Source organism: Phacochoerus africanus, chromosome 11 (assembly GCF_016906955.1).
Source record: "Phacochoerus africanus isolate WHEZ1 chromosome 11, ROS_Pafr_v1, whole genome shotgun sequence".
Lineage (NCBI taxonomy): Eukaryota > Metazoa > Chordata > Mammalia > Artiodactyla > Suidae > Phacochoerus > Phacochoerus africanus.
The window spans coordinates 103973664-103995989 of NC_062554.1; the positions used below are offsets into that span (position 1 = coordinate 103973664).

General features: G+C 39.8%; 1 protein-coding gene across 2 annotated transcripts in view; it reads left to right on the plus strand.

The window, feature by feature from the left end:
• Nucleotides 1–22326, plus strand: part of LHFPL3 (LHFPL tetraspan subfamily member 3) — a 556240-nt gene that overhangs the window by 386403 nt on the left and 147511 nt on the right. For both annotated transcript variants that reach the window (XM_047753280.1, XM_047753279.1), the window contains exon 2: nt 3306–3542. In XM_047753280.1, the coding sequence (XP_047609236.1) occupies nt 3306–3542 (237 nt within the window). The remainder of the gene's footprint in view (nt 1–3305; nt 3543–22326) is intronic.

The window sequence follows — 22326 nt, forward strand, 5'->3', positions numbered from 1 at the left end:
ATGAATTTTCCCTTGTGGAAACCACGTTTTTAAAACACTCAAATCAGAGTTCCCTATGGCACATTGGGTTAAGGATCTGGCATTGTTGCTGCAGTGTATGGGGTCTCTGCTATGGCATGGGTTCGATCCCTTGCCTGGGAACTTCCACGTGCCATGGGCATGGCCAAAAAAATAAGTAAATAAAATAAAATACACAGATCATTACTGCTAGAAATGCCTTGGAGAGCATGTTGGTACTGAATGCTTGCAGCTACGAAAGGAATGGGAATTTGAAATATTTTCAAATTACCAATTTCACTTTCAGATCTCCCAAGTGCTTGTAATATGTTGTCTAGTTACAACAAAATTGCCTCTGTTAAATGTCAACAAAGTATGAATCCATGTTTATCTAGATCTATGGTCTTTGGTAGTGGTGATGTTGACGTCTATAAACTCTATTTTAGAGTATACTGTCTATAGTTTATAATTCACTTATTCATTCATTCACATTCTCATTCAAAAGTATTTTCGTGCCAACTTTCTACAAGGCTCTGCTTTAGGTGATATAAGTATGACAACTTACCCAAGGATTCTTTTCTCAGAAAGCATATAGTCTGTTATTGAGAGAATGCTTGTAAATAAATAAATACAACAAAAAAAGAACTTTTAGGTAAGTGCAGTCAGAAGCTATGGGGGAGTTTAGAGAAGGGCAGTAATATAGGTCAAGAAGAATTTGAGTTGGCTCAATTTGTGGAGAATGTTGCTTTTGACTTGAACGTTAAAAGATATTTAAGAGTTGGAGTTCCCATCGTGGCTCAGTGGTTAACAAATCCGACTAGGAACCATGAGGTTGCGGGTTCGGTCCCTGGCCTTGCTCAGCGGGTTAACGATCCGGCGTTGCCGTGAGCTGTGGTGTAGGTTGCAGACGCGGCTCGGATCCCGCGTTGCTGTGGCTCTGGCGTAGGCCGGTGGCTACAGCTCCGATTCGACCCCTAGCCTGGGAACCTCCATATGCCGCGGGAGCGGCCCAAGAAATAGCAACAACAACAAGAAGACAAAAAAAAAAGATATTTAAAAGTGAAACATTTAGGGATAAGAGTAGCCAAGTTAACTCAGGCAAGAGAAAAAACAGAGATTCACAAACTTGGTACATGGTCAGGTATCATGTGTTTCAGCCCACGTGAAGTGGAGAGTGAAAAGTGAAGGAGGACTGGCAACATAAGTGGGGGCTGGACCATGGAGCCATGAATACCTGGCTAAGTGTACCAGAAGGAACCAGCAAAGCATTTTGAGCATGAGCAGTAATTTGTGACCAGAAATAGCATGAGGGCAAACTGAAGGCAGAGAGAAGTCAGGATTCCCTTTGAGAGATAATGAAGGCTTGAAGTAGGGGGTGTCAGTGACACCAGCTTATGCAGAGATATCCAACAAGTAGATGTGCCAATTTTGAACTATCCTTCTGTAAAATAACGAGGAACCCTAATGCAGAGGTCTCCCAGGCAATCTTTCTTCTTGTCACCTCTCTTGGCATCTGTCTCCTCCAGACCTGCCTTGCTAGAGCTATGCTCCTGTTAAGAAGTAGGAAGTAGTCCTCTACTTCTGGCTTGTTCAGTACGTAGCAAGGAGGCAAGAGTGATGTGGGACCACCTCTGGACATCTTCAGGGGTTGTTCGCCATTGATAGTCACAGAACTCTAGCTTGGTTGTGCCATCCCCATCTTCTTTCGTTCTGTGCCCTGGAAACAATACCCTGCCTAGATGCATAGCCCCTGCCTTCCTCACATTATCATCGACATAATCACTTTCTCCATCCCAATCACTAATCTCCTGGTAGCTCCTCAAACCCAGCAAGTCTTTCCAACCTCAGGGCCTTTGCACATGCTATTGCCTGGAACATCTGTCCCATTGATTTCCTATGTCTAATACTTTGCAAGCCTTACCTTATATGTCATCCCCTCAAGTGGCCTTATCTGATCACCTTCTCTAAAGAAGGTCCCACTTGCTATTCTCTATCTGAGCTCTCAGTTGTTTTCCTACCTATTACTTAGTACAACTTACAGTTATTTTATTTGTATTCTTAATCATTTTTTTGCCTCTTTTCCTGACAAAACATAAAGTCTATGATAAGAGAAACCAAGGCCTTTTTCTTGATCACTGTATTCCTAGCACCAAGAACTGTGTCTGGCACTCCATAGGAGGCATGCAATAAGCAATAGTTGAATTAATGAGTGAATGAATTAGTGAACTAATGAATGAGCCACCTATTAAGGAACCTCTATATAACCTAACACAGCCATCATTTACCTCCAAATAGTTCAGTTAAATGTAAAATGGATAGCAACAGTAGCCTTCAAATTAATATATTCTTATTAAAAAATACGCATGATCCCCTTGGTGATATTTGGGAAATAGAACATAAGTAAATTCTCCTTAAATGTATGAATTTCCATAAAAGCTCTGTGCCACACTGTGTTGCCATGTTTTACAGCCTTTTAAAATGAAATAGAGGAGTTCCCATTGTGGTGCAGCGGAAATGAATCCAACTAGGAACCATGAGGTTGCAGGTTCGATCCCTGGCCTCAGTGAGTTAAGGATCTGGCATTGCCATGAGCTGTGGTGTAGGTCGAAGACATGGCTTGGATCCCGTGTTGCTCTGGCTGTGGAGTATGCCGGCAGCTGTAGCTCTGATTCGACCCCTAGCCTGGGAACCTCCATATGCCACAGGTGTAGCCCTGAAACGCAAAAATAAATTAATTAATTAATTAAATAAAAATGAAATAGAACAGAGAATAGAGTAGAAAACATCGGAGTGCATTGCATGTAACAAATATAGTTTCAAGAAACTTTTTAGTGTGTGTGTTGGTGCTCACAACATGAAATTATTTTTTATTGTGGCTCAAAGTCAGTATAGGCTCTGGTATTTTCCATGTTATCCTAATCCCTTATCTGGCAGCCGTCACAGCTGTTCAAAGCCAGCATTGAATTGTCATGCTGCAGTGTTATGATTCCTTGTGGCCTATTTGCAGTGGAAGCCTTCCAACAAATGCAAGCCAAAATTCAGTTTTTTTTAGTGTTTTGCTATTGATCAGCATACCTTAACCTCTCTTCGAATGCTCATAGAAAAGAGTGTTCTCAAAGCTCCTTTCACTGCAGAGTGCTGGGCTGCATTCAAGTTAACTAGGAAAAAAAAAACACTCATGAGTTGGACAGCAGTTAGGATTTGCTGTTCTTTACATCAAGAGTTTGAACAATGATTTGATACACAGTGGCACTATTTGTTAAAATAGAATTGATGTCAACTCCTTTTTTCTTTGTCCCCTCTCTCAGCTGCCTGCCTTGTGCTGGGCTGTATGATTTTCCCTGATGGCTGGGATTCAGATGAAGTAAAACGGATGTGTGGAGAAAAGACAGACAAGTACACTCTTGGGGCTTGTTCAGTTCGCTGGGCCTACATCCTGGCTATCATTGGGATTTTGGATGCCCTCATCCTCTCGTTTCTGGCATTCGTGCTTGGTAACCGACAAGACAGCTTGATGGCTGAGGAACTGAAGGCAGAAAACAAAGGTAAGATTGCTTTGGGGAATCTTAAGGTAAGATTGCCTCAGACACACCGAGTGACACTCTCCATTCTTTCCAGTCTGGTACCAGCGCATTTCCTTTGGGTCTAATTTACCACATCTTTTAATGTTGTCTAGTCCACAGACTTTCCCCGACTGGAGACATTTACATGGTTAAAATAGTGTATTTTTACATTTACCTTTCTGAGGTTCTCTGAGTCCATTATTATTTAAATACATTTTTCCACTTTCTTCTTCCTTCCCTCTCTGAATTAATGGCTATGATACAACAATTTTATTTTATTTTATTTTTGGTCTACTCTTCTTTTGGTCTACACAGAAAGTGCTGCCTCTCCATGTATTCACGTATTTTCCTAGTCGAAAGAAATACCTGGGAGTCTTCAAAAATTATTTGTAAGCATCTTTATTAAACTGCTTACCATCACTATGTTTGAATTCACTCAACCTCTTAGAAAGAAGTAGAGATATTGGCTCCAAATAGTTAAATATTTCAGTATTAACCTAATTAGCTGAATTTTAAACGTGTTATCTGGGTAAGCAAAAGTTGTTGGATTTCCTTTTATAAAGAAAATATGGGGAGTTCCCGTAGTGCCACAGCCGAAATGACTCCAACTAGGAACCATGAGGTTGTGGGTTTGATCCCTGGCCTTGCTCAGTGGGTTAAGGATCCGGTGTTGCCATGAGCTGTGGTGTAGGTTGCAGATGTGGCTCGGATCTGGCATTGTTGTGGCTGTGGCGTAGGCCAGCAGCTACAGCTCTGACTAGACCCCTAGCTTGGTAACCTTCATATGCTGCGGGTGCGGCCCTAAAAAGACAAAATAAAATAAAAATTTTTAAAAATGCCTTGTTTCTTCATGCATATGGGAAATTTTTATAAAGAAACATACACACACAAAAATAGAATAAAAAATAGGATGTTGACTAGTTACTGATCCAAGAATATTATAATGTGCCAGTGAGAGGTAACAAGTCATTATTCAAGATGAATCTCTTAATTTTCTTTTGAGATTTCTAAACCCATTTCTTGGGTGGAAGGAATTTTTACTGTCTCTGTGTTGTTATAGATTTAGTTTCATTTAACTTTTTTATCTTTATGTTTTCTTGGATTTATATCAGCACTTTCAACTGTGTGGTTCCTTCTGGCTTTTATTCTTAATGAAGAACGAAATCCATCCTTGAATTATGAAATCTAGTTTATCTCAAGCAGTTGTTAACTTCAAAAACTCTTCACTACTCGGGGGCACATCAAATATAAGCATTCCTTAGTAGCTACATGAATGTTGCATGTGATGATAATGGAGCAAGCTTTATATTAGAGCATCACTCTTTCTACTTGTAAACCATGAACTATAAAGAAGTAAATAGAGAAGTCCAGGAGATCAGCAGTCATCCACAAGCCCTTTCTCCCCCTCTTTTATAGACAGAATGTATATTAGTTTACTTGGTTCTATCAAAAATATGCTAAATGGAAAAATAAGTCTTTCAGGGGGGAATAGTGCCATACTTCCTAAAAACACAACTATTTCCCTCTCAGAGTTGCCCTTTCTAGATAAAAAGGATGATATGAAATTGCTAATTATACTTATAAAGCATGCTGCAGATAGAAAATGCCTTACATGCACTCATTAATTTGGTGCCCTTGGCTGTTGTCTTTGTGACTTGTTAGATGTACACAGATCTCTGTTCCATTATGTTCACTTCAAACTTAATAGTAAAGATAGCTCAATATTAGACTAAGTTTTCTTCCCCTAGAGAATGAATTAAAATAACTGCCATGTTCTGCAAATACTTAATTCCTACCATCACCCAGAACGCTACATAGTCACTTTATAATTCAAAGTTATATTGAGAACCTTTAACTTTCCAGATACCCTGTGAGCACATATAAGGAGAAGAAAATTCAGAGGAAAAGATAATAACAAAACCAGGAAAGTTTTCACTTGGCCCCTGAGACTTCTAACTCATGATCTCGTATGTGGACAGTTCTGAATTCATGCTTTAGAAAGGATCAAGCAGAATTGTAGAAGAATATTCAACAGCTCTCAAAAAGGGTCTTTTCTTCTGGGTGGTTCAGTAAAATGTGGATGTCTGATCCTCTCCATCTAGGTCTTAATTAAAAGAAAGCATCATTTTCCACTCGATGTATTGGAAACACCTTAGTGAAACTGTTAATGGGAAAGAACATTAAAACAGGTCAATAGAAGGTTTAGGGACTATCCGTGTATAGCTTTTCTGTGTTTATCATCTTCTCTGTTTGCATGTATTCAATGGTTTTTTTCCATCTGGTTCTGAAGGACTAAGTCAGTAGCAGTTCATCTTATCAAATCAGAGAGGTCCAATAAAGGAGCAGAGAACATCAGGCCATATTTATGAAATGTTTCACTCCTACCACACTTTTATTTCACAGTTGAAAGTCCCTTTCCTCGAACTCTTTGAAGGTATCAACAGGTGTTTCTAATTCTTAAACAATAGGGTCTATATAAAATCAGACCAGGATTTCTAAATGCTTCTATAAAATGCAATCAAACCTGAATATTTCTGAGAAATGGTAGGAGATTTACAGTTGTTGTACAATGCAGACTTTACTGTTTTTTATTATTTAACTCTTGGTAGTGTTAAAACTTCGAAAATCTTAGGTTGAGGGAAGACCAATCAGTGGTTTTATATATTTGTATATGAACATATTTTCGCTAACCAGTAATTTAGTGGCTTTTAAGCACATGTGATAACCAAAATGAAATATATCAATGTTACCTTCTATAGATCCTCAGAGAAGTGAGAGCTGATAAGAATAACTACAAGTTGCATGGCTACATTAATATGAATTTTCTCTAATTGAAACATTGTTTTTCATTATTAGGTTTTTTTCTGATAAAACTACCATGATGTCCCTTGATAACTATGGTCTCTTTTGGGTTGGTTCCAGAGTAATATAGTGAAACAAGAGGCAAGTCTGGCTCATGGAATTTTAGGCGGATGTATTAACTCCATGATGCCTTCTGGTCCTAGCAGATAATACCATACCTCAAGCCTTGGTTCGGAAATAGAAAACATTTGTACATTATGATAGAGGTTAAAGCACTATACACACTGTAATATCTTTTACAATCTTCTAGATTTATGGTCTGCCAATCCTCCTAACAACCTAATCCTATAACAAGTAGCAGGAGCATTCGAGAAAGAATAAACCTGCAGATGTGGCATATGCCCCCCGTTTGAAGAATTTTGTCCTAAAAGGTCTCATGTCTTGATCATCTCTTCTTTATGTGCCTTTTATAATTAATAACACACTTTGCCCATGTAACTGGAAGAGCTACCATCTGGGTCCAGTAAATAAGATACTGCTTAGATCCATGAGTCCTTCTCAACAACCACTCCAATGGATAAAACAAGAATCAGGATTAAGCACATTCCTGAACATATTACAGAAGGAAGGGAACTCCTTTCTAATTGTTCCATTGTACTCCACTCACAGAGTCTTAAGATAAAAGGGAACATCAGAGCCTGCAAAGCCATAAATTAACTGTCACAAAGGCACTACTTAAAGGGAAAACAGGGGGAGGTCCACAGAGGGACATGTCCACCTCTGCCTTTTAAGATAAATTCCTCTGTTCCACGCCTCTCACCACATTGCATAAGGTTTTCCTTTTCCAAGCACGTCAAGATAATTTGAGAGAGGTCTAAGCAGAAACTGATTATAAATTGTGAGATAGAGTTTTGACATACTTTCAACAAACAGAAGGCAATAACTTTGAAGATGTGAGTGTTATCTCAGAAGGAACTTTTGTAAGAAAGAAAGTTAATCTACGGAGCTCCTTCTAAGTCCGGAATATTTTTTCATGGAAAAAAAAAAAAACCCACTAAAAAAAGAGAAGTAAAAACTCCAAATGCCCAAATGACTTTATACAGGATTTGGCACATGCAAGAAAATTTGACTGCATACCCTGAACTTGGGGAGCCAGGCCTGCAGGCTGTGTGATATCCCTGGTTCTGGGGATAATGGCAGAGGGCAGGTGTTCACTCTTGTTTGGGAGATCGGCAGCATGATTTCTAAGTGAGCCAACAACAGCAGGCATTTAACCTTGATATGCTGCTTAATTGCATATTTTAACACACTGAACTGTGAAGTCAATTTAATTATGTAAAATTAAAGTTTCATCCAGATAAAAAGGTTGTGAAATGAAAGCTTCATTTTCAATTTCTTTCATTAATTGTGAAAGGATAAATAATTACATTTTCCAGAGCTCCTTTGCCACAAATATCTCTTTCCTTGTCAGACACCATTCATAAAGAGGGCTGTTTCTGCATTTGTGTGTATGGTCTTTGGAATTGCTTATCAGATAATTGGGTCCTCTCAAGAGCAGTTTTAAAGTCACTTTGTCTTCTAGCACTCTAACTGCAAATGAGAAAGCATGATTATCCATCAAGAGGTGACTCCAGCTACCATTTATTTACTAAGTGGTTTAAGCTCTTTTTAATACTATAATAGGGGGAGTTAGAATAAGTTCATTTTACTTCAGTAACTAATTGGGAGATGCTCCGGGATTTTGATTTAAGGTGCCGTGCTGAGGTTTCATTGCGAGTGGCAGCGTGGTGTGTGGAAGGAGCTTGCGCTGCCCAGAGCTAGTGTGATATGACCTGAGGAGCCCTACATTCATATCTAAATTGTCCCGGAACTCAGCTTCCTTGTGCACAAAATACAGGCTTGCCTAAAAGGCTCCTGAGGTTTCTTCCAGCTGTAAAATATTCCAATGTGAGGGACACCTTCAGAGATGTCCTTTAAGGATGCTCTGAAGGTGGTAAGAACTTCTACCCTCAGAGCAATGAATACCCTAAGGCTTTTAGGGACTTGTTAGCAATGCAGGGACGACTAAGAAAATGGAAAGATACAGGTCAAGGGGAAGAAGGTCCAGGATGCCAAGGTATCTCTCTCTTGGCTGTGGACCTCCCCATTGAACCTGCAGTCACAGCTCCCACTCATTCACTGCCAAGGGTATGAGTCAGGTTTAGAAGCTTGGTCCCAGGCAGAGGAGGCTCCTTACCACCCAGTAGATTCCCATACTTCATGCAGTCCATGTGGACACCTTGACAGTGGCCAAGCCCCAGATCATAGACAACAACTTTGTTTCTGGTCTCACCTCTGGCACTTATTAGTCATGTGACTTTGAGCCACTCCCTTAACATCTCAGAGCCTCAGCTTCACCTTTTTTTTTTTTTTTTTTTTTTTGTCTTTTAGGGCCATACCTGCAGCATATGGAGGTTTCCAGGCTAGGGGTTGAATTGGAGCTGTAGCCACCGGCCTACGCCAGAGCCACAGCAACGAGGGATCTGAGCTGCGTCTGCAACCTACACCACAGCTCACAGCAACGCCAGTTCCTTAACCCACATCCTCATGAATGCTAGTCGGGTTCATTAACCACTGAACCACAGCAGGAACTCCAGCTTCACTTCCTTTAAAATGGGAATGATAATAACACCCAGCCCTGCCTCCTCTGGAGGGTTGGAAGAATCTGATAAAGGCATGTGTGTGGAAGCAATTTATAGTCAATAATATCAATGTAAGCTTTGCATGTTGCTAATCATTTTTACCATGTTAACATTTTACTTGATTTTTGCAATAATCCCGTGAGATAGCTGCTATTATACTAATTTTACACATCAGACACTGAGACTCATAAAAATTAAATATTTTAATTTTTCTCATTTCAGTCCTCCCACATCTTGGTAAGCCAGTTTTCAGAAAAACAAGTGCCCTGTTAGCTTCCATAGTGACTAACTGGCTTTTTTCTAAAGTATCATTATAAACCCATGGCTTTTCAAATATTTGATGTGATTACCTTCTCTGGGTAAATTAGTAGAATAGAAATTACCACATCAAAGTGTAAGCAAATTTAAACTTTCAGATACAGATTATCCCACTCCCCTCCAGAAAGGCTGTATCATTTCTAGATCCTTGCCAACACTGGAGTGGCCAGTTTTTAATTTTTAAAAATTCTACCAATCTGATGGCAAGTTGATATCTTACTATTTCTATTCTTAGTTCTTTAGTTTCTAGTAAAGTTGCTCATCTTTCCATGTTATTGACATCTTTAAAACTTAGCAGTTGCCTGTCAATTACCTTTACCTATGTTCCTATTAGGATATTGGTCTTTTCTTACTTTTTTTTATTATACCTCTCAACTTTTTCCTTGACAATTGATGATTTTTATTTGCTCAGAAAGGTCTCTCCTACCTTAAGATTATAAAAATTCGTACCCATTTTTTTGGTGCCTCCCTATGGTTTTACAGTTGAGTTTAAATATTTGTTCCACATGTGGTATATTTTGTATAAGGAATGAAGCAAGGATGTAGCATTACCTTTTTCCAAATGTCTGACCAGTTTTCCCATTGCCATTGATTAAGTAAACTATGTTTCCCTCCCACCCTGAAAAAAAAGTTAAATATTTTGACTAATTTTCACAGCTGGGAGGAATGAATTCAAGGCTCAGACACAACTTTTTTTACTCAAAATTTCAAGTTCTTCCAATTACACAACATGATGTAATCAATTCTTAATAGATGCCCATTCTGTTGCTTTCCACTTGAGCAGTCAATGCTGTGCAAGTTAGAATTTAGTCTTATTTTTGTTTGGTAGCTTTTAGATAATGTTTTTCAATGAAAAGTTTAATCACTTGAGAACCGGGGATAGCCTTGATTTGAAACCCATCCTCTTTCTTGACTCTGGTACTTTATAAAAACCTAGTGGGGTAAGATCAGAAAGCCTAGGGAAGAAAGTGTCTCCTAGTGCTTTGAATTAAAACTTGAATGAGGCCATCGTGAACTGCCTGTATCCCACTGGGGTCTGTGTTGAATGGACTCCTTGTGGTCATCAAGGCATCTGAGAGTGTGCCTCTAAAAAACTGCACATATCCTGACACTTTTTCAGAAGGGCTCAAATCAGTCCGAGAGTTGGAGCAGACCTTAGTGCTTATATAGTAGTTTTACGTATTGGCGGCTTCTAACTCCTCTCCTCTCATTCTTTCATAAACTCACTCCATTCATGCTTTCACCCCCAGCACTTCCCAGACTCTAACTTATGAAGGTCACTCCTAATCTCCTAATTGCTAAATGTCATAGTCAGTTGTCAGTTCTTGTATTGACTTACTAACAACCTTTTCATAGTTGACCACTGGCCCTGTCTTGAAAGTCTTTCCTTAGTTGGCTCCCAGTGGCTGACCTTGCCTAGATTTCCTTTTGTCTGTGTGATGCTCTTTCTGCTCAGTCTCCGCATGTCCCAGATAATCTTATCTATACTCTAAGGATTCCCAAGTCTCATCCACCTCTCACCTCTTCAATGAACTCTGCTCTCATATACCCAACAGCCTACTTGATACCTTTTTTTAATATCTAATTAGCCTCTCAAATGTAACATTTCCAAAACTGAGCTCCTAACCTTTCCCACAAAGCCTCATTTCCCCACAGGCTTCCCCATCTCAGTTCACAACAACTTTATCCTTCCAACTGTTCAAACGAAAAACTTGAATCATTCTGGACTCTTGTTTGGCTCTCATAACTCACATTTTGACCCATCCAAAAACTGTATCAGCTCTACCTTCAGAATATATTCAGAATCCTCCCAGTACTCACCCTCATCACTGGTGCCATCCTGGCCCAGGCCAAGTTTGATCTCCACAGGGCAGAGCCAGTGTGATCCTCTTAAAGAGTAGTTTGGGCCATGCCATTCCTCAGCTCAAGACTCTATGGTGACTGGATGCTCTCAGTCAGAGTCAAAGCCAGAGATCTTTATCCTGGTCTACATGACCCTGCATATCCACCTCCTTGGTCACTCTGACCTCCTCTCAGCTTTCCCCCTTTTCTTCCCCTACCCTAGGCACATTCATGTCCTTGTTGTTTCTTAAACACTCCAGGGACAGTTCCATCTCAAGGCCTTTGCATTTGCTGTTTCCTCTGACTTAAAAGTTCTTCCTCAAAACCTCAGGGCTTTCTCTCTCATCTCTTTCAAGTCTTACCCAAATATCTCATTCTCAATGGGGCATTCCTTGGCCAACCCGTCTAAAAGGTTACATACACGTGTATTGTATCTCATTCACGATATATTCTCTTTTTCTTGTTAATTGTCTCCCTCCAGAAAAGTTCCGCAAAAGCAGGGATTTTTGTCTCTTTTGTTTACTACTCTAGCCTCAGTGCCTAGAGTAATGCCTGGCATATATAAATACTCAATGATTATCCATTGAATGAGTACATTATTGAATGAATGAATGAATGAATCTATTCTAATCTCTAACTCATGAAACAGTCATTCCATTATTGCATAGATCTGAACCTTAGAAAGTTTTTGCTTCTGTTAAGTTGAAATGTGCCTCCTTGGAATGCTCACCCATTTCTTGTCCCTCTTCTACTTTAAACTGTTGACTTACTCAGAAACAGTTATCATGTCTATAATGGTGAAAGTTACATATTTACCAAGTGGTATCCTTCCCCACGTCTTGCTGGGCATCTGGAGACACCTATGCAGTCGGTGCTGTCCACTCCCCACCCTAGGTACCACTGCAGAGTGCTACCCTGTTGGGGAGGAGGAGGGAGGGGACATCCAAAAGTGTGGAGCAAAGGAGAGAACTTCACAGAGTCCCTCATGGATGTTTTACTAGAGACTGTCTCCTTCAATTTACCCTCCATGTCTAGAAGTAACTTGGAAAACTTCTCAACTTGCAAGATTGACTCTAGTCCATCCAGTAAATACACATTGAAATCATGAATGTACCACAGTATGCTTGAAGAGAGAGCTCTCTCTTTGACTGGTACCCAACCTCAAATGATACCCTCAAAGCCAGTATCTTCCTCTTAGCCTTTCCCAATCAGTAGACTTCCAGTCAGAAGTGGTTCAAGAATCTGAGGTCAAAAGCATTACCGACTCTAAATGGCTATCACATGCTCCATCATTATCCACTTTACTCCAATAGGCAAAATAATTTTGACATTTCAATAATGTTTTCTGTCTCGAGGAAGAAATCTCTAGGTAAATATCAAACCAGCTAGAAGAAAGGAAGGAGGAGGGAGTTAAAAATAAAAAAGAAACTTTATAAAACAAAGTCATGATAGCCAAGATTTCAGTCAATGTTCCAGCCTAACTTGAAGTCTTGTGGTGTAGTTAACATTTACCTGTTTCTCTCCTTTAACAGAACCATCATAAGAGCTAAAAAAATAAGGAGTACCATAACACTTGTGAGGTCCCACCCAGGTTTACGGATTATGTTGCTTATTGCTAAATTACTGCTCTGTGGCCAGTTCTTTGTAATTTTATCCCGTTAGGTCTAATTTCAGATCTATGCACTGGATAACTCAGGTAGTCACCCAGTCTTTGAGACTGATTAGTGATCCAGTATCTGTAAATTTGCTGGGTTTTTTAACATGTAAGACAGACTCACTCATGAAAATAAACCTTATTTCAGGGCAAATCTCTTTACTTATAGTCTTCTCATCCATACACTTAAACTTCTAGACCACAAAGAGACCTTTGAAAATGTTTTCTCCAGCATAAATAGACTCAAGTAGTTTTATTTTCTTTCTGTTTATCTAGTTTCCTAACAATGAGCCCTTCTTGCTTTTGTCTTATTCATGCTGAAGTCTGGTTCTTTTCCATGTGCCCTACCTGGACAAGAAGAGGTGCTAAGAGAAACGTTAGTGTTCTTGACTTTAATTCTGTTTAAATCTTCTTGGACCTCAGTTTCCCTGTCTGGTTTTTTGTTTTCTTTTCTATTCTTTTCTTTTCTTTTCTTTTTAGGACTGCACATGTGGCATATAGACGTTCCCAGGCTAGGGGTTGAATCGAGCTGCCTGAAGCTCCCAGCCTACACCACAGCCACAGCAGTGCAGGATCTGAGTTTCATCTGCGACCTACACCACATCTCACAACAATGCCAGATCCTTAACCCACTGAGCAAGGCCAGGGATTGAACCCACGTACTAATGGATACTATTTGGGTTCATTTCCGCTGCACCACAACAGGGACTCCCCAGACCTATTTTTTTAATGTACATGAAACTTTGTTGGCAAGTGACATTTACATTCTTGCTTACATGCTCAGTGAATGCATTGTGAAGTCAGAGAACCTGATACTTCACTTGCCCCTGGCAAAGGAGAAACATAGTTGTTTTGAACATCTGGAAGGGTGTGTAAGGATACAGTGCCAAGGAGATGCTGCTGAGATAAATAAATGTCTAGATTACTTGCAGAAATAAGTGTTGTCTCTTAGTACTTCATAAAATATGACCACCACCAGCCCCAAAAAACCCTGCAAATTACATGTTTTTACTCTAGGTTCCTTGAGAGCAAGGACTATGTTTTATAGTTCCCAAAACATAGTAATGCTTAATAATTTTGAGCACTTGTTATAATTTTATTGAATCAATTACATGAAAAAAATGTGTAAATATTTTAAAATTTTTATTATATTTGCACAACATTCATCACAACCCAATTTTGGAACATTTCCATCCCAAACCCCCAGTCAACCCCTCCCTCCCCCCAGCCTGATCCCTTTGGTAACCATAAGTTTTCAAAGTCTGTGAGTCTGTTTCTGTTCTGCAAATAAGTTCATTATATCCTCTTTTTAGATTTCACATATATGTGACATCACACGGTGTCTGTCCCTCACTGACTAACTTCACTTGGTATCATAATTTCTAGGTTCATCCATGTGGCTGCAAATGGTATTATTTCATTCTTTTTTATGGCTAATAATTCTTTTCTGTGTGTGTGTGTGTATCTCACATCTTTTTTGTCCATTCCTCTGTCAATAGATATTTAGCTTGCTTCCATATCTTGGCTATTGTATACAGTGCTGCAATGAAAATTGGGGTAATGTATCTTTTTGAGTTATGATTTTCTCAGGATAGATGCCCAGGAGTGGGATTGCTGGATTGTAAAGTAATTCTATTTTTAGTTTTTTGAGGCACCTCCATCTGTTTTCCATAGCGATTTCACCAGTTTACATTCCCAGCAGTAGTGTAAGAGGGTTCCCTTTTCTCCACATCCTCTCCAGCATTTACTGTTTGTAGACTTTGATGATGGCCATTCTAGCTGTTGTAAAGTGGCACTTCGTAGTAGTTTTGATTTGCATTTCCCTAATAATTAGTGATATTGAGCATCTTTCCATGTGCTTTTTGGCCATCTGTATGTCTTCCTTGGAGATATATCTCTTTAGATCTTCTTCGCATTTTTTGCTGTATTTGTTTGTTTGTTTGTTTTTGATATTTAGCTGCAGGAAGTGTTTAAACATCTTGGAGATTAATCCCTCATCAGTCACTTCAATTGCAAATATTTTCTCCCATTCTGTGGGTTGTCTTTTCATTTTGTTTATGGTTTCCTTTGCTCTGCAAAAACTTTTAAGTTTAATTAGGTCCCACTTTGTTTATTTTGTTTTTATTGTCATTACTCCAGGAGGTGGATCTGAGAAGATATTGTATAAATATTTAATGTCCGCATTTAATATGTCTTCTGTACATGAAGCAGTTTGTCCCTTACTTCATGTATTGCCAAAGAAATAGATTTGCCTGCAGCTATACAAAGATGCGTATTTTCAAAGACTCAAAGAATGGCATGGTAGAACAATTTATAGTAACTCTACCACCTTAGGCACATCCGTGCACCACTTTGGGCCTTATTTCAACAGCCACAAAAATGTACTGTGCACTTGCTGTGTGCCAAGCGGTGGGCAAAACTATAGTATTCAACTCATCAAATATTTCTTCCATGTCTCACGTGTGCCAAGCCTTGCAACAGACACTGGGAGTTCCAAAGCGTGGGATGGGATTTGCCCACTGTCTCTGTGGGGAGAACATGTAGTACTATAGGTAGTAGGTTATATTTCTGAGGTCCGCGGCTTTACCAGGGCACTTTGTTGGTGCCACCTCTGTGTAGAGTGAATGCATGCCTGTCCCTGAGAGCAGCCTCACTCCAGTGCCAGTGAAAGATGATGCTGTAATAAGCAGAGATGTCTTCCCAAGGACACTTTGACATACTAGGTTTCATCTGCTGAGAGGCTTTAAAAAATCAGCTTGCAGAAAAACATCAGCGAGCCTGTTAGTATTAAATAAACAAAGGGGAACTCAGCTGAGAAAATACAGAAAAGGGGGTGGGAGCAGGAACAAGGGATGAGAGGAGACCGGGGGAGTGTTCTCTTATTGCTAAAGCACTCCTTTTAGAGCAGCCTATAGAAAATCTGAAATCCAGAAATGGCTTTCGGGAGAAGGTGCCAACCTTATCAACCCTAAATCCTGTCTTTAGAGTCACTCAGCCAGCTGATCCTCAGCAAGTACTGTATTTATGCATTTTACTGACTCGTCTTTCTTCATTATTGCACATGTAACCTGGGTCTCGGATTTGGTGGGGCAGAAATCAGTTTGGTCTGAGTAGATATCATGTCTCTTGCTTAACTTGACCATGTCACCTTTGATGATGTACCTAGAGTAACCAAGAGGTGACATGTGAATTCTGGCAACTGCCATGTGATGCCCTCTGCAAATCGATGCACTGTCGAGCCCACAAGAGCAAGAGTGATGAGGTTGTCAAGGGATCTGGAGGGCTGACTTCAGCTGGAGAGAAAAGCAGCTGTGGTGTTGGTGTCAGCCACCCCAACACCTGTTCTGACAGTGCTACTAGACAGGCACTATAGCATCTGCTATAGCCGTTATAGCATCCCTGGAGGGAAGCTGGACACAGCCCTTCCTAGTGGCCGGTGAGGTTGCAGGAAGGAGAGCTCTGACCTGCAGCCCTTACAAGGGGGCAGCTTCTCCAAAGAAGATCTAAAACACTGTCTTTGTCCCAGAGAAGGTGATAAGCCCAAAAGAAGTCACGTGAGCAAACTCCACCTACTGGCCTGATAACTTGTCATGTCAGAGGCTGGCCTTTTGGTGCCAACGTACAAATAGAATCCGGACATTCTCTGATTGTCTAGACAGGAAAAGTGCAATTGTTTGGGTTCTGGGAGATTTATTTCCAACTCACCCATTTAAAAAAAGGAAAAAAGGGAAAATATCATTTCCTGACCTTGAAAAGTTCAGCTCAAAGATGCTATGTAGATCTGGGAGTTTCCATTGTGGTGCAGTGGAAAAGAATTCGACTAGGAACCATGAGGATGAAGGTTCAATCCCTGCCCTCACTCAGTGGGTTAAAGATCTGACATTGCTGTGATCTGTGGTATAGTTCGCAGATGCAGCTTGGATCTAGCATTGCTATGGCTGTGGTGTAGGCTAGCAGCTGTAGCTCTGATTCAACCCCTAGCCTGGGAACTTCCATATGCCACAAGTGTGGCCCTAAAAAGCAAAAAAAAAAAAAAAAAAGGTGTTATGTAGATCAGTACACAGTAGCAAATTACCAGGTGACACTGTCTTGAATTCTCTTTTTTAGGAAAATCCTCTAAAAGCCTAGGTGACCATTTTTTATTTGGTTGGTTTAGGGGGTTTTCTGGCTTTTTTAAATAAACTTGAGAAAAGTTTTAGTAATTGGCTACATTCAGATGTAGGGTGAATGACTAATTCTATCCTCTCATCTATATTGGTGGGGTAAGGGGTGTTAAACTAAAGAAATGTTGAAATAAAATCACAGAGTGAAGACTTTGGAGCCAGAAATCACTTGGTGCTTTACAATCACCTGGGGAGCTTTAAAATAGGTTCTGGGAGTCGGGAGTTCCCGTCGTGGCACAGCAGAAATGAATCTGACTAGGAACCATGAGGTTGCAGGTTTAATCCCTGCCCTCACTCAGTGGGTTAAGGATCCAGCGTTTTCGTGAGCTGTGGTATAAGTCACAGATGTGGCTCGGATCTTGCATTGCTGTGGCTACAACTCCGATTCGACCCCTAGCCTGGGAACCTCCATATGCCGTGAGTGTGGCCCTAAAAAGCAAAAAAAAAAAAAAAATGTTCCAGGAGTTCCCTTGTGGCACGGTGGGTTAAGGATCTGACATTGACACTGCAGTGGCTCAGGTCACTGCTGTAGTTGTGTGGTTTCGATCCCTGGCCTGAGAAATTCCACGTGCCGTGGGCACAGCCAAAATAAAGTATATATTCCAGTGCTTGGATGCCATTGCAGAGATTCTAGTTCAGTTGGCATGAGGTAGATCTAGGTATGAGAACTCCCCAGGAGAATTCAGGGATGAGGACCAGTGGGTTCACCCACAGCTTCATTTTACTGAGCCACAGAGGGGGGAGGTAAAGACCATCTCATCAGTTTGAATTATTATGATTAGAAATCAGTAGGTAACCCACAACCATAGTCAAATTTTGTTTTATAATAGACCGAAAAATCATGTCTCAGGTATGGCTCTATGGCTACTATTTTGGGAAACAGAGCTCTCTGCCAACCCTGCTAAATCGATTTGTGCCACCTGCTGGCTTTGGGAACTTGGGCAAACCTCAGTGTCCTCATCTGTAAGGACATTAATAGACCCTGCCTCACAAGATTTTGTGAAAATAGAGATAATGCATGTAAACTGCCTGTCACAATGTCTAACACCTATCAACTGTTTGTTTTGAGAGACTGGATTTTACCTGACAAATGCATAATTTGGAGCTTATCTGTATGTTGTATGTTCACAGGGTGCAGAGCCCATGCCCCAGCCACTTTGCCCTATGGTCTCTCTTTGTTCTTAGCACTTGCAGTGGGGACCTCATTAAGATCTAGAGATTTCTTCCTCCACATTTTAAAATATGATTTCTTTTATCTGGTAGCTTTATGAATATTTTAATATGACTGGCGAAGGTGGCTGCATTGGTTCATTAGTTGGCTGGAGGTTTTGTTTTGTTTTGTTTTTGTAATCTTCCTACATAGACCCACGTCTTAGGATGAGCAGAGGCTGGAGTGGGGAAAGAGTTATCCCTTTACATATGCTACTCAAAGGGCTCAAACTGTTCAGCCAACTGTAACTGGCTCTGTAAATTGACTGACAGTCACCAAGGAGAGCCAGTGATCTGCTAATGGAAACGAAGCTCACTCATTACAGTGTTACCCAATTGCAGCCTAGCTAACAATCGCTTCCCTGCACTGCTGAACAGAGAAGGGACAAACCCAGTCCTTAAAAATGCTCATGAAAGGTGTCTTCCCATAGAGAGAAGGAGTTCTACCAGGCAGAAGAAGCAGTAAAAACAAGAGTCCCCTAAATGTAGGATACAATCACTTCAGTTCTTCCACAGGGTGATAAAAATTTAGTGCCACAAGGCTCATTTGGGTCAGAACACATCTTTATTTTCCTCACCCTACACATGGCAAATAAGATCCTTATATCAAGCAAACACGAGTAACAATATTTTTATTAGAAGCTAAAATAAATTGGGGGGAGTCCCTTCCGTCATTATCAAAAAACCCATTTCTGTCTGGCTCTCTCTCTTGATTTTCTCTGACCTGATCCCTTCCCTTACCAGCTAATTCACACTTACTAGGTAACAGGTCTTATTATTATGGTTAAAATATTACATATCAGGTAATAGCTATCAAACTTCTCTGAGAATAATATTTACATGGACTGCTTATTTTAAATGAATGTAATGGGGAAAAAGGAAATTAATGGCTTTTAGTAGTTCTAAGGATTCTTTTTTTAAATTAATAAACTTTATTTTTTAGAGCAGTTTTTAGGTTTACAGCAAAAGGGAGCAGAAAGGTTGAGTTCCCACCTACCCCCTTTCGCATACACACAGCCTCCCCACCATCAACATCCCATATCAGTGTGGTTCATTTGCTCCAACTGATGAACCAACATTGACACATTATTATCAACCGAAGGCCACAGTTTACATTAGAGTTCACTCTCTGTGTTGTACATTCTATGGGTGCTGTCAAATGAAATCTTGATTTTTAATCAGCACGTTCAGTCAATATGATGCAGTTTTTGAGGGCACCACTTTAAGCAATCCTGCTCTGGGTCATTTATAAGAAGATTAACCCTACAGTTATAATATAATGATACTGAGGTCAACAAACATAGGCAAAGTGTATTGTTACTTAGAGTAGCTTTTTGTAAATATCCTGTCACCCTTCGATGCATAAATTGGCTTGATTCCAAAAGTTCTCTACTAGATTGGTATTTTGGAACTCTGATTACATTCCTTTTGTAGAAACAACTGATATAACCAAAGGTCAAGTTCTTGGATCTGCCCTCTGAAGAAAGTTTCATACTGTTAGAGGAATAAGGTTATTTAAGCAGTGGCATTTTAAAAGTAAGCAATAGAAATGTAAAGTTAATAGACAAAAATATAAAATAAAACTCTCTGAGAACTGGAGGTTTGATAGAATCTTTAAGCTAAACTTCAAAGGCACAAGCCATAAGGCAAGAAAATTCGTTGAATTACATCAAAATTGAATTTGTGTTCATGAAGGACAAGGACAAACACCAGGTGACAGCTTTTGAGAATTTACTTGGAATGTTACAAAACAGCAAGTGTATAGAATAAGCAGAAAATTCCTCCAAATTAATAAGAAAAAAAATCAAAATCAATTGCAAAATGAGCAATGTTTATTAACAGGCAATTTATAGAAGAGGGAACAGAAAGAAGAACTTGTATATGAAGAAATGTCCCAGATCTTTGAGAAATATAAATTAAAACAGCAATGAGTCATAAATTCACTTTTTAAGTTGGCAAAATTTAGATAGGTTAACAGGCAGGGTCTTGCCTTCATGCATTGCTAGTAGGAGTGTGGACTGGAGCAACCATTCTGGAAAGCTGTCTAGTCCAACAGCTAAACATACTCCATGACCTACCATTTCTACTCCTGTGGCCCCTCATGGTTTCTCACTACACCATGAGGGGCCACATATGAGGATGCTCACTGAAGTATTACTTGTGATGAAGAGTTGGGCAAAATCTGGATCTTCATTATAGAGGAGTGGATAAATAATTTGGGGTGAGTGGAAACACCATAGACATTCTCTATGAGGTCAGACACCAGATTAAATCAACCCATGATGACAAGCTTCAATCTTTCCCTTTTTTTCTTTATTGAAGTATAGTTCATATACAATATTAGTTTCAGATGTACAGCATAGTGAATCAGGTTTTTGCAGATTATATTCCATTATAAGTTATTGTAGATATTGGGTATAATTTCCTGTGCTATACAGTAAATCTTTGCTATTTATTTCATATATAGTAGTTTTTTTGGTTTTTTGTTTTTGTTTTTTTGTTTTTTTAGGGCCACACCCATGGCATATGTAGGTTCCCATGCTAGGGGTCGAATTGGAGCTACAGCTGCCAGCCTGCATCACAGCCACAGCAACTCAGGATCCAAGCCATGTCTATAATCCACACCACAGCTCACGGCAATACCAGATCCTTAACCCACTGAGCAAGGCCAGGGGTCGAACCTGAGTCTTCACGGGTACTAGTTGGGTTCGTTAACCACTTAGCCACAAAAGGAACTCCTCATGTATAGTAGTGTTGTCTGTTAATCCCATACTACTAATTTGTCCACCCCTCCCTGTTTGGTAACCATAGGTTTGTATTCTACGGCTGTGAGTTTGTTTTTATTTTGTATGTATAGTCATTTTGTATTATATTTTAGATTCCACATGAACGTTATATCATACAGTGTATGTCTTTCTCTGTCCAACTTGTTTCACTAAGCATAATATTCTCTAGCCCCATCGATTTGCTGCAAGCGGCAATAGTTCATTCTTTTTTGTGGCTAATATTCCATTGTATATGTGTACCACATCTTCTTAAGCCAGATGTCTGTTGATGGGCATTTGGGTTGTATCCATATCTTGACTATTGTAAATAGTGCTGCTATGAGTATTGGGTGCATGTATATTTTCAAATTAGAATTTTCATCTTTTCTAGGTATAATCATACCCAAGAGTGGGATTGCTAGATCCTATGGTAACTCTATTTTTAGTTTTTTGAGGAACCTCAATACTGTTTTCCATAATAGCTGTACCAATTTACATTCCCATTAACAATGTAAGAGGGATTCCCTTTTCTCCATACCCTCTCCAGCTTTTGCTATTTATAGACTTTTTTTATTATGGCCATTCTGACTGGTGTGAAGTGTACCTCATTGTGGTTTTGATTTGTATTTCTCTAATAATTAGTGATGTTGAGCATCTTTTTATATGCCTATGGGCCATCTGTATGTGTTCTTTGGAAAATATCTATTTAGGTCTTCTGCCTATTTTTTTATTGGTTTATTTGTTTTTTTGATATTGAGTTGTATGAGCTGTTTGTATACTTTGGATATTAACCCCTTGTCTGTTGCATCATTTGCAAGTATTTTTCTCCCATCCTGTAGGTTGTCTTTTCATTTTTTTTGATGATTTCCTTTACTGTGCAAAAGCTTCTAAGTTTGATTAGGTCCCATTTGTTTATTTTTGCTTCTGTTTGTATTGCCTTGAGAGACTGATCTAAGAAAACATTGCTACAATTTCTGTCAAAGCGTGTTTCACTTATGTTCTCTTCTAGGTGTTTATGTATCATGGATTACATTTAGGTTTTTTTTTTTTTGTCTTTTGTCTTTTTTGTTGTTGTTGTTGTTGCTATTTCTTGGGCCGCTCCCGCGGCATATGGAGGTTCCCAGGCTAGTGGTCGAATCGGAGCTGTAGCCACCAGCCTACGCCAGAGCCACAGCAACACGGGATCCGAGCCGCGTCTGCAACCTACACCACAGCTCACGGCAACGCTGGATCGTTAACCCACTGAGCAAGGGCAGGGACCGAACCCGCAACCTCATGGTTCCTAGTGGGATTCGTTAACCACTGCGCCAAGACGGGAACTCCTACATTTAG